General features: G+C 35.5%; 1 protein-coding gene across 1 annotated transcript in view; it reads left to right on the forward strand.

Annotated features, from left to right (window-relative positions):
* The first annotated feature begins 297 nt into the window (after window positions 1–297).
* Window positions 298–13854, forward strand: part of LOC113099071 (NACHT, LRR and PYD domains-containing protein 3-like) — a 107059-nt gene continuing 93502 nt past the window's right edge. Inside the window, exons 1-2 of the mRNA XM_026264149.1 lie at window positions 298–348; window positions 450–2280. Coding sequence (XP_026119934.1) covers window positions 315–348; window positions 450–2280 — 1865 coding nt within the window. The 5' untranslated portion in view covers window positions 298–314. The remainder of the gene's footprint in view (window positions 349–449; window positions 2281–13854) is intronic.

The raw sequence follows: 13854 nt of genomic DNA on the forward strand, positions 1-13854 counted from the left end.
AATAAAAATGGAAGAAGAAATCTGTTTTTGTGTACATTTAGTGAAAATTTTGTTTGTTTTTATCTTGTTTCTTTTTCAAATATTTTACCAAATATGGATGTGGATTTGGTTACATTTTATTATTTCTCGTTTTTTTCTTACTTCATTTGTAGGACCTTGAGAGCAAAATATTTAAATTTCTGAAGAATGAGCTGGAAAGGTTTAAGAAAATATTAAAAAAAAATAACACACACAACTTTGTGAAGGAGTTTAATGAAAACAGATGCAGTATCAAAGAAGCAGCTCTTGATCTCGCACTCTACTTCCTGAGAGAGATGAAGCAAAATGAAGCTGCTGATACTCTAGAAGGTATGACCACCTGTCACATTGTTACTTATAAATGTAGGAAAAAAATAAAGACAGTTTTTTTGTTTGTTTGTTGCTGTTTGTTTGTTTGTTCCTGTGTTTAGATGAGCTCGTCTTCATTCACCACTTAAAATGTAATCTGAAGAAGAAGTATCAGTGTGTATTTGAAGGAATTGCAAAGCAAGGTGACTCCATACTTCTGAATAACATCTACACAGATCTCTATATCACTCAGGGTTGTAGTGAACAGGTCAATACTGAACATGAGGTAAGACAGATTGAAGTTGCTTCCAGGCGTCACAAATCACAAGAGATACCAATTGAGTGCAAAAATTTGTTTGAAACATCTGAAGAAGACAAGCAGATCAGAACTGTACTAACAAAAGGAGTTGCTGGCATTGGAAAATCAGTCTCTGTGCAAAAGTTTATTCTGGATTGGGCTGAAGGAAAAGAAAATCAGGATATCAGCTTCATATTTCCTCTTCCTTTTCGGGAGATGAACTTAAAGGATGAAGAAAAACAAAGTTTGATGGACCTTATAACTCAGTTTTTCCCTGAGACAAAAAGACTGAACCTTACAAGAAGAAATAAATTCAAAGTCCTGTTCATTCTTGATGGATTGGACGAATGTCGTCTTCCTCTAAACTTTGAGGGTAATGAAACATGGCGTGATGTATCGTCACCAGCCTCTCTGGATGTTCTCCTGACAAACCTCATCAAGGGAAATCTGCTTCCTTCTGCTCTCATCTGGATCACCACCAGACCAGCAGCTGCCAGTAAGATTCCTCCTGACTGTATCAACCAGGTGACAGAGATACGAGGATTCAATGATGCACAAAAGGAGGAGTACTTCAGAAAAAGATTCACAGATGAGAATCTGGGCAACAAAGTCATTGATCATGTTAAAAAATCTAAGAGTCTCTTTATCATGTGCCACATCCCAGTCTTCTGCTGGATTTCAGCCACTGTTCTCCAGAATATTTTAGAGAAGAAAATAAATAATGATCCTAAAAATAATCAGACTGATGAAGTCTCCAAAACACTGCAAGAATCAAACACCGAAGACACTCCCAAGACTCTGACACAAATGTACACACACTTTCTCCGCTTTCAGATCCAGCAGAGCAGACGAAAGTATGATGGAAAATACACACCAGATGTTTCGTGGGATAAAGATGCCATCCTTTCACTGGGAAAACTGGCATTTCATCAGTTGGAAAGAAACAACCTGCTTTTCTATGACACCGACCTGGAAGATTGTGGTATTGACATATCTAAAGCATCAGTGTATTCAGGCATGTGTACCCAGATCTTTAAGGAGGAAACGGGGATTATTCTTGGTACCATGTACTGCTTTGTTCACTTAAGCATTCAAGAGTTCATTGCAGCCCTTTATGCACATCTGTTTCTAGACATCAACAAGAAAAGTGTGTTTGTTCAGGACTGTAGAAAACAGGGAAACAAAAATAAAACCATGATTGATTTGCTCAAGACTGCAGTGGATAAGGCACTTGAGAGTGACAATGGACACCTGGACCTTTTCCTTCGCTTCCTTCTCGGTCTGTCACTCCAGTCCAATCGACAACTCTTACAAGGACTGTTGACCCAAAAAGATGTCAGTGACCAGAGCAAAAAGGAAATAGTTCAGTACATCAAGCAGAAATTTGAAGCTAATCTGTCTCCAGAGAGATCCATCAATCTGTTTTACTGTCTGAATGAACTGAATGACCAAACTCTGGTGAAAGAGATTCAGACTCACCTTAGCAATGGAAGTCTGTCATCTTCTGATCTTTCACCTGCCCAGTGGTCTGCTTTGACCTTTGTGTTGTTGACATCAGAGAAGGAGCTGGAGGAGTTTGAGCTTCAGAAATTCAAGAAATCAGATGAGTGTCTCATTAGATTATCAGCAGTCATCAAAACCTCCAAAAGAGCTCTGTAAGTAATTTAAGATTTTTAGTCATGTTTTTTATTTTTATTTATTTTATTTTTTTTTCATCAAAAAATAAATTTATTCACATTGATCTATGGTGATTCTTTATTTTACATTGAGGAGGTAACTTTTTGTAATGGTATTTTTTAATCTTTATCTTTTTTTTATAGAATGCAGTAAAGTGGATTTAAAGTGTAATGCTAATAATTGTTAGCATTTATATTAAGTGTTATTGATTTTTAATTTTAAACCTTCCTTGTTTACTAAGCTTGTAATATAAAAAAATTGAGTTTTTATAACAGCGAAGCAGATTACTTAAAATGCATTTGTAAAACAGATAGATCTTGTCATTTATTCTGGTTGGTTGAGCTGCATTTATAAATTACTCTACAAACATAAACCTTTGACCACTGTTCCATGTTTTATGTATCTCAGCATAAATTGACTGTTTGCTTGTTATTTAATTAATGAAGTATGAGTGACCCCTACCGACATTATGTTGCATACTTCACCTTTAATTTTAAAACCATACCCTTCCCCATCAAAGACACTTCTAATTGTGATAACTGATTTTTTGCTTATTCGGTTCTTTTGTGCATTGGTCCTTGTGTGCATTGTAAAGGCCAGATATATGAAAACTTGAAACCATCAGCAATGCAGCAACTGGCTGTCATCAAGACAGGAATGTAATGACATTATATAATTAAAACTGAAAATCATACACCTGACAAAAATGTAACAAATTTCTACGTTTTTATTAGGAAACAGACAAGCAACTAAAATGACAAGTTATAATATCGTCCCTGTGGAATTATAAGGTTCTACAGTAGCTGCATTCCGAGTAGTTTTGGAGATATTGAGCTTCAAAATGTATGTGTTCCATTCGACTGTGTATATAGAACCTTATTGTTTTTTAAATAAAAAGTCCTATAATGTACACAACATTAAACAATCTAACACCTAATGTAAATACGTTGACACAGAATGAGAATATGTGTATAACTCAATTTTGACAAAAATGCCATCAGATAGAACATTATAATTCCAAGGGGACAATATATAAATGAAATGTGTACTGCTTTTCTTTTTTTCTTTTTCTTTTTTTTTTACATGATTCATATTAAAAATTTTATTTGAATGTTGTAATTAGGAATTAATTTATTTAAATTTACCTGGGAAGCAGATTTGTTACGTTTTTCTGGTCTTGTCAACTTACGTACTTACCTGCCATTATCATTGGTCTGCTTCAGCCAGCTCCTCGATCTGCTCCTTCTGTGGATGTTCACCACCAAACTCTAAAGAAAATCCCAGTTATCTCAGCTAAATTGCCATTATACAAATCTCACCTACTTACCATCTTTTTCCCTTGCTCATTTTTCACAGTTTACAGTATTCAATAAACCTTGATATGTGGATTTTGCCTGTGTTGTCTCCTTCTGCTGACAGAAGACCAGACTAAAATGCAAAGCCCTGCAGAGGCCCACACCTTCTGTAACCCAGATCCTTTCACTGAACTTGTGGAAGCACTTCGGCACTCACTACTCGCATCGACCTCATTCACGTTACTCTGCCTCTGCCACTCCCATTTCCCGATCACCATTCAGGTGAGGTGGAACAATGCAGTGGGTATTTGCTTCAATGTTCCCTTTACTTTATAATGCAGTCCAAACTTTTCTCCAACGATCATGCAAAATTGCTTACATCATCTTGCTACTATCTGGGCACACCTTACAATGGGAAAGATCTATCTGGGATGCCAACGGCCCAGTTATCTGATCACTATCTGCCTTTTTCAGCCATTTTAAAGAGGTCTTTGGCCAAGCCACTACATCATAATATGTCCATGACCAACTCTTCAGGCTGTGCCATGGAAAATTCTCCATGAATACATGTGCTCTTAAGTTTTGCATGTTAGCGAAAAGGTCACCACCTGGAATAAGATGGCGCTCTTCACCACTTTTCGCCAGGGTCTCAATGTGACAATATGTAAACAAATGATTACTTATGAAAAATTAATCCAGAAAGCCATCCAAATTTCACAGCGTCTAACAGTCTGTTCCGTTTGACCAACCCACAATGATTCTTCCATCCACTTCACCATCTTTCGCCCCTCTAGCACCAAAACCCATTCACTCATTTGGAGCATAATCGAAGGATTATTAATCACCTTTGTCTCTATTGAGTTGAGGGAAATCTTTTACCTGCCTATCCAGTACTGCCACCATGACCAGTAGTGAGTGCTATACAACTTCCACCTATAATCTCATCTTAGACAAGAATTGTGGTAGTAGTAAATTCCAATCATCAATCTGTATCAGCACAAGCCATACTCGATTCCGGATCTGCATGGAGCTTCATATCCCTCAACCTCCATCAAAGACTCCAACTTAAGAAAAAGTACTGGTCCCAACCATTAAATATCCACACGATTCTTGGGACACAGTGGGGCAGTTGGCTCATTCGCGTTTGCTAACTTGTGCTGGAGGGATCCACTGGTGATATCATCCTGGGACGCCCTTGGCTCTCACAACATTTGCTGGTGGTAAACTAGATTACTGGGGAAATCCTTCAGTGGAGTGAGTACTGCACACAAAATTGTCTTCTATTCAAAAGCCATTATCTACCCACCTCAGTGAACCTTAATCATCAACCTCCATCATTAATGTTAACTCCACCACTTATTTGAGAACCCAGAGACCAACAATGCTCCTGAGATACCCGTTGAATAAAGGGCATTCCAGAATGTCTTTAGCAAGCAGTCAGCCACCCAACTACTACCTCACCAGCCATGGGACTACACTATTGACCTGCTGCATGGGGCTACCCTGCCAAAGGGAAAGCTCTATCTGCTGTCTGTCCCCGAACAATACTGCCATGCTGTGCTCTTTCACTGTTTGGAACACTCAAATGGATTTTAATTACGGTGAAGACAAACTAATTAGATAGAGCCCGATCTACCAAACAACTCCATACAACAAAGCACTGTAAAGACTAGATACCTTGGCAGCAATACATAATCGTGAATAACCTTTAAATATTTTTTTTTCTTTTTGTAAAGCAGATTATTCATTGGGCTGTCACTTCTTGTTGGATGCGTGTGGACTCGAATGCCGTAGCTAGCATGAATAATCCTAAAATCAGTAGCCTACTAACAGTTCGCAATTAAATCCATATCCTACCTTTCCTTGTTACCTGATAAAATCAATCCATGGCGATGAACATCATTGGAGATGTTTAATCCACAAGCATTCTGAACATTATTCCCATAAATTGTAGTTCACATCAATCCACAAGTCATTATTTTAGGTTAGGCTATTTTATACAAAATCAATATAAAAGCAATTATGCTATGTCTACCATTCTTTTACGTTACTGAGCATAGCAAATAAATTGGTATCCACGGTATCCACTCATGTTTAACTTTTAGTTTGCATTTTATGATAAAAATAAAAATAAAAATAAATAAATACTCAATACAGTCACATTACTTTATGCAATATCCTATATGAGACAGCCCATGATCACTAAATTTTATATGGATGTTACTATAATGATTTTGTAAAAGGTGATCAGCAGCCAAATATTGATTGGAAGTTATTGCCTTTTGCCTTGGTGTGACTTCTCATGTTTTGCAGACAATGCAAAGGCAGAGTACATTAACTTCAAAATACCTCACAATTTTTTAACCCCTTAACTGTCACTCACGTTTTTGAAGATAGATTTGAATGTGCATGATACAAACCTAAATTTTTATAATTCATGACTGAAAACATTTTGTAACATGATATTGATGTACCATCTACAGTAGGTAGAAAAAGGCCCCTTTTACCGCCGCACGTACCGCTGCCGCGGCGTCTGTAAAGCGCATTTGCAGCTTTTGACCACTAAGTGGCGCTTTAACCACAAGTTATCAAACAAGCACATCAAAACACATTTTCGCAAATAGACGTCAGTTTTGCCTCGAAATGGAAAATGAAAGAAAAACACTATAGTTAAAATATTTAATATTTAATATTCACAGATGAAAGTTTGGTACTTATGAAGTTATGCATTTCTTAGAATGAATTCAAGCAGGATAAATGTCAAGCCTGTGCCTGAGCCTGTGCTTATATTTTAAACTACATGGTATTAAACCATATTTTAGATTTGACACATTTAAAAGGTGTGCAGTGTTATTTATATTATATTAATTATGTGTTATTCAAAAGAAATTGTGGTTTACTTTGCATTGGAGCATTAAAAGTGGTAGCCTATTTTAGGGGGGTAGGCTACATGGATTAATATGCAAAATGACAATATTTTTATATATTATGCCTATATTTTAATTTATATTTTAAAATTCCTTTAATAAAACAACATGCATTTTTGTTATTCGTTACCTGTCCTTTATTTTGACATAACGTATTGGGAAATAGACATTTGTCTGTAAACTGATTAAGAAATTGTTGCATGTTTAGTAAAACGTGAAGCACTGTATAATTTCATTCCCATTATTTAGGCCTAATTAGCCTAAAACAAGAAACAAATTAATTAAACCTGCACAATTTAGCTAAATCTTTGAAACTCTTAAGAATGGACGGATTAATAAAACCTTCTTTACTTGCTTTTAGGGCTGGGTAATAGCATATGGCCTAAAAAAAATCCATTTTATTTTTATTTTATTTTTCAGAAAAAAAATCTGATTCATGATTTAAACCAATTTTTAAATCAATATTCAAATGACAAAGAAATTTGACAAAACAAGTTTTAATATAGTTCTTTATCATTCATTTAGCAGTCAAATTTATAACTGCAAAAAAAAAAACAGTAATGTTATTACCTTAATGCTGGAAAGACCTTTCTTTTTATTTATTTATTTATTTATTTATTTATTTAATACTAGCCCATCATGCATCTAACCATCCACTCGGCGTTAAGAGCTGTTCAGATTAAAACTACAGCTCCGCAGTGAGTCTATGTCATGGACGGAGGACAGAGCAAGTAAATATATTTTCTAGTCTATATTTCCATCTCGTTATGCCGCTGGTTTATTTATTTATTTATTTTTTTATTATTTAACTTATTTGTAAATAGAGCAGTCACTGTCTGTGTCTACACCGAACACGAAAGTTGTCATCTATGCCCCACTGCACTAAAAGTGTGTCTAAACTTGATGACATCACACTATAGTGTCAAATCATCTCTCAGTTCACTGATGGGGATCGTGTCCAGTGTATCCATCACTGTATTCTGTTGTCTTTTGTTGGATCATGCCACTCGTGCCGGTGTAGACCTGGCGTGCGTTTTTTAATGGGTTATGTTACAGTCCTGCTTGTTTTTAATGTTTTTATTAAATATCTGTATTGACTGAATGGTAATATTATCGTATTATTTACTGCCATGCGACCTACAAAAGTAAAGCTTGGCGAGTCGATCAACAAGCATTGCTGCAGGTTGATTTTTGGCGGATCTGCTGTGCTTGTGCTGCTGCGGTCGTCTTAATTTTGTCGGGTAAAACATCTCTCACTCGCAGCAGAGTCTGTGAGCAGCAACAACTTCCCCTCTGCGCTTAGAGCATCAGCTCCGCGTGCAGTAATACCAGAAACACCTCTCGTCTTCACTCAGTGGATAAACTATTTCAGTATGTTTGAAATGTTATGTTCATAACGTTAATAATAAAAATAACAGGAGAGTTTCAAAGTGGCTTAGGCTATTTTGTGTAAACTTTTTTCCATATCACATGCCAAACTAATAACATTGTAAGCATTGAATCTTTTATTGCTGCTTTCTGCTGTGCAAATTTTGTTTGTGATGAAAATAACAGTACATTTTTGTCAATTATTTTATCTAAACAGATCGATTCATTTCTTCAAGATTTCAAAATCAGATAGCCTACTGATAATGTAGTGCTGTATCTGTTTAAATCATGCTTTAACCCGAAAATAATCAGTAAAAGAAACAGACAAACTCTTATAGCCTGTAACATCCCACTCGACTATTGCAGTCATTGTAACCTTCTGATCAAGCTATATAGCTAAATATTTTTAACATTAATTCTTGCTGAATATGCAGTTATATTATGGGCTGTTGGCATGAATTGTACTCGTGATGGAGGCTCTTGGAGCGAGTGAAATCAACGGCGCTCAGACTCTTAATATCCGCTCCTTGCTCCAGTCAGAATCACTCCGCTCTGCTCATCCTCTGCTTGTCAGCGTGTCTCTGTCAGACTCGCAGGGTGGGTTGTGCCCTGAGTGGGGCGTCGTGGATGTTAAAAAGAAAACCGATTTTCCTACAAACAAACCGATGTAAATTACACATTCGAGTTAATCTATAAAATCGATTTATCACCCAGCCCTACTTACTTTTATATAATTTAATAAGAAAAAAAAATTGCAGCAGTTGTGTAAAATATGTGCAAAATTTGCACTGCGCGTGTGATGCCGGATGTGCAGCATTTATTCTTATTTGTTTTATCTTCATTACAAATATTGTTTGGTTTTATTTGGGATAATTGAATGTAAAAATAATTTACGTTGTAATGCATATGAAAAATGTGAATTAATATTCATATTCAAGTGTTTGTTGCAGCCGACAAGAAAACATTTGTTTATTAATAAATAATTAAAATGTCTAATTTTTCACAATTATTAGGCTACTTGTGCATGTGCTTTTTTTGCAAACTTAATGCATGTGCTTGAGTGTGGAATATATTAAGATTTGATTATGTAAATTTAATCTAAACCTCTGATTATTTGAATATAACAAATTAACAAACTAGAATCTTACGTGGGGGCAGACCATTTTTTAGTCTATAACCAAAACAACAGTCCTATATAAACCCTTCAGCAAGTTTGAAAGCCTCATAAGACACTGTCCATATGAAAGAGCAAGAGATTCACACCTTTATCTCGACCCCCACAAGCCTTACATAACTACCCCACAAAAACCCAACCCCCTCCAGCTGAACAGAATTTGGTCTGTTTTTTGGCTCTGAGGAATGGTGTGTTTCTCACAGCCCATATTATTATTTTCACAAGACCATAATGATAATAACAAATTATCAATTGATAATGCATCATTATTTTACTAAAATCATTGTTATTTGTGATCGTAGATATTTGCAGAAGGCTTTAAGACCAAGCGGAACTGATGCAGCTTCACCGTCTGCGGTTTGACTTTACTAAATCAGATTTAGGCGAATACAACTTATTGATCATGAGCCCAACATTTAGCAAGGCAGGAAAACAATCATTTTACCTGAAGGAAGACGTATTTCATTGAGCTAATGCTGTTAGAGAGAGAGAGAGAGAGAGAGAGAGAGAGAGAGAGAGAAATAGGGCTATTATTAAACTTGGAGCTCATTATATTGAAGTACAAATCCAAACACCAGAAACGTTATGCATTTTATGAATAATGAAATGTTATGAAAAGTATGCATTTTATTTTTGTATGGTTGAAATAATATTTTTAGAATTTAACTTCAAATTCCATTGTTTAAAAAAATGCTTTATTGGCTAACGTTTCATAAACCTTCAGTTCAAAATCCATGCCATTTGTAATTTCACAGTATTTTCACCTCCTAAATCACTAACCTTTAAAGTCACAATTCTATAATGGTCAAATTTACTCAGGCTGATGGTATTTTTTAATGACTTTATTTATTTATTTATTTATTTAGAATAATTGTAGCCTACATAAATAGGTGAAGCAAAACAAATATTTGGATCGTCCCTTATTTTTTCCCTTATTTTCTTAAAGAATAAACATTTTCTACAAGAATCAACATGATTAAATATTAATACATAGAAATAATTTAAGCAATTAAAACTTTTTTTTTAAACTTGAATTTAAATACTACAAAAATGTCACAGTGCATGTTAAATAGCCTAAATTAACTTGTGTTAACAATATAATTAGAACTAACAATATAATTATATTTTTTTTTTAAATGAACAATTCCTGTATAAAAGGGGACAGCAACCTTTATATCAAACATTTTTAAATCGTCCACAGCTGAGCAAAGTGAGAGGCAAATCTGCTCCAGAGCACGTGAAGTGAATGTGATGCACAAAGTCATTTTCAGATGCAAAAAAAAAAAAAAAAAACCCTGTATAGCCTAGATTAGGCCCAGGCTCTGTTCTGAAGTATATAATAATTATAATTACTGTTAACCCAGAGTAACAAATTTTAATGGATTAATCGCCTATTTTCATTTGCTGCATTTTTTCTTTATTTTTTCTTTTTTAAACACGCTAAAAAATAAATTACGTTTGTCAGAGGAGAAAAAATATAAGTTGTGTATAGGTTGCATTTTAATGGATTAATCACCTATTTTTGTTTGCTGCATGTTCTTTTTTTAAACACGCTAAAAAATAAATCAAGTTTGTGAGAGGAAAAAATATAAGTCATTTATAAGTTGCATTTTATTACATTTAGAAATAATAAAGGCTGGCCTAATAATGTTATAATGTACCAACAGGATATTTTTAGTTCCCTTCACTTTACAACAAATCCTTTAAATGTAACAAATTTATCAGAACAAAACAATAATTAAACATATATAATTCTAATGGATAAATATAATTGCAATATATAATAATATATGCTTAGCTATAATAATAATAATAATAATAATAATAATAATAATTTAAAGCTAAGCATAAGGTAAGGTTGGGCTTTCTCATTCAGGAGAAAACAAAACGTGTCCATATTCGTGATGTTTCCCATTTAAAGCTTAACTATTATTCATGAGGTAAAATAGGCTGTGTAGTTCACTCGTGTTTCAGTATCGATGGAAAAAAATCAGAATTAACAATATGTCAAAGTGCTCATGCCGAATGGCTGGTGATCGAATGCTGTTTCCAGTGAATATGTGCGCGAGGCACCAGCGCGATCTAACAGCTGAAACAAATAATACTTAATTTTTGGTCACACATAAGGCATAATTCAAAAATGCAAAGTGTTGGTAGTTTGAAAAATCAAGAATAATAACAGAGTTAATAATAATTATTGCTAAATGCTGGACAGTTCTCATTTCGCTCTGCATATGAAACTTGAAGATTTTTTTTAAACCAAGAATGAATCGAAATGAAAATGAAATCATTTAGCTATATATATATACCGTACAGACCAAAAGTTTGGACACACCTTCTCATTCAAAGAGTTTTCTTTATTTTCATGACTATGAAAATTGTAGATTCACACTGAAGGCATCAAAACTATGAATTAACACATGTGGAATTATATACATAACAAAAAAGTGTGAATCAACAAAGACCTCAACATATTCTAGGTTCTTCAAAGTAGCCACCTTTTGCTTTGATTACTGCTTTGCACACTCTTGGCATTCTCTTGATGAGCTTCGAGAGGTAGTCACCCGAAATGGTCTTCCAACAGTCTTGAAGGAGTTCCCAGAGATGCTTAGCACTTGTTGGCCCTTTTGCCTTCTGTCTGCGGTCCAGCTCACCCCTAAACCATCTCGATTGGGTTCAGGTCCGGTGACTGTGGAGGCCAGGTCATTAGTTGGACCATAAATTATGGTCCAACTAAACTCAACACGGATGGAATAGCATGCCGCTGCAAGATGCTGTGGTAGCCATGCTGGTTCAGTATGCCTTAAATTTTGAATAAATCCCCAACAGTGTCACCCACAAAGCACCCCCACACCATCACACCTCCTCCTCCATGCTTCAAGGTGGGAACCAGTCATGTAGAGTCCATCCGTTCACCTTTTCTGCGTCGCACAAAGACACGGTAGTTGGAACCAAAGATCTCAAATTTGGACTCATCAGACCAAAGCACAGATTTCCACTGGTCTAATGTCCATTCCTTGTGTTCTTTAGCCCAAACAAGTCTCTTCTGCTTGTTGCCTTTCTTTAACAGTGGTTTCCTAGCAGATTTTCTACCATGAAGGCCTGATTCACACAGTCTCCTCTTAACAGATGTTCTAGAGATGTGTCTGCTGCCAGAACTCCGTGTGCCATTGACCTGGTCTCTAATCTGAGCTGCTGTTAACCTGCGATTTCTGAGGCTTGTGACTCGGATGAACTTATCCTCCGCAGCAGAGGTGACTCTTGGTCTCCCTTTCCTGGGGCGGTCCGCATGTGAGCCAGTTTCTTTGTAGCGCTTGATGGTTTTTGTGACTGCACTTGGGGACACTTTCAAAGTTTTCCCCATTTTTCGGGCTGGCTGACCTTCATTTCTTAAAGTAATAATGTCCACTCGTTTTCCTGTACTTAGCTGCTTTTTTCTTGCCATAATTCTAACAGTCTATTCAGTAGGACTATCAGCTGTGTATCCAGCTGACTTCTGCACAACACAACTGATGGTCCCAACCCCATTTATAAGGCAAGAAATCACACTTATTAAACCTGACAGGGCACACCTGTGAAGTGAAAACAATAGCATGCATGTGATCCTTTGTGTAAGTTTCTGTCTAGTGTTTTATAATTGAGTGGTATGTTTACTGACTAAATAGTTTGTAGAAGCCTTCAATACTATTGGGAAATATATTTTCTTATATTTGGGGGGTGGGCAGTCTAGACATAGTCTCAGAAAAATATTGGCAGGAGTCTCATTTTTCATGATATCTTATTTAGGTTTGAAATAGAAACTCCTCAGACATGTGGCTTTCAACCCATTACTTTTCTAGATTGCTCCAGGAATCATTTCATGTATTTTTATATAAAATAAAAAATATTTAAGTGTGGTAAAAAAAATTCAAGGCACTTCAGTGTCTATAACTTTTAATATTTTTGAGCATTATCAAATCTGGTTGATAAAAAGTAAAGCCCAAAGTGTCTTCTTTCCAAAGACACCAAAATTATGTTTGTAACACACTGAAGTAGGAAACTGTTACAATTATAAGTTAGGTAGAGCACTTTCAGCTGTGAGTCCCATAATGGGGGGTGCTGGCTAACAGGTTAACAAAAAAACATTTTTAAGGGGTTAATGTAGATCATTTTCACTACTAAAACATCTAATTTTTACATTTCCAGTATCATACCTATAATTTAGCTGGACAAGTAAAACATTTTAAAGTTGTTTTTCTCTGTTTCACACCCTAGCGAGTTAAGGTCTTTTGCTTTTGTAGGGCAGAATAGGCCATAGAGGATTATATTGAAGAGGCTATCAAACAACAATTAATCTGTACATCTACATCCCCTGCTGCATCAAGTTTCTTATTTGTCAGCGAGAAGGACAGGGGCTTGTGGTCATGCATCGACTGCCGGGTCCTCAACTCCCAACTCCTAAACTTTCAATAAACCTTGCTGTATTGTCACTGATGGAGTATTTTTTTTTTTTTTTTTATTGGAAGGATGGTATTTCGTCCTCTTGGAATTATAAGGTTCTATCTGACATTTTTTTTTATCTACACAGTCGATTGGAACACAAAAACTTTGAAGCTCATCACTCAAAACTACTCGGAATACAGATAGAACCTTATAATTCCAAGGGGACAATTTGACTTTAAAAATATAACAACATTTATTTTGCATTTAGCATATGTATTGTGTGGAAACTGTTTTATTACTGAAGCTGTGGTTTACAGTGAATTTCTTTGTTGTGCATAACATACATTAACATACATTAATTATAAT

The sequence above is a fragment of the Carassius auratus genome, unplaced genomic scaffold (assembly GCF_003368295.1).
Source record: "Carassius auratus strain Wakin unplaced genomic scaffold, ASM336829v1 scaf_tig00216852, whole genome shotgun sequence".
NCBI lineage: Eukaryota > Metazoa > Chordata > Actinopteri > Cypriniformes > Cyprinidae > Carassius > Carassius auratus.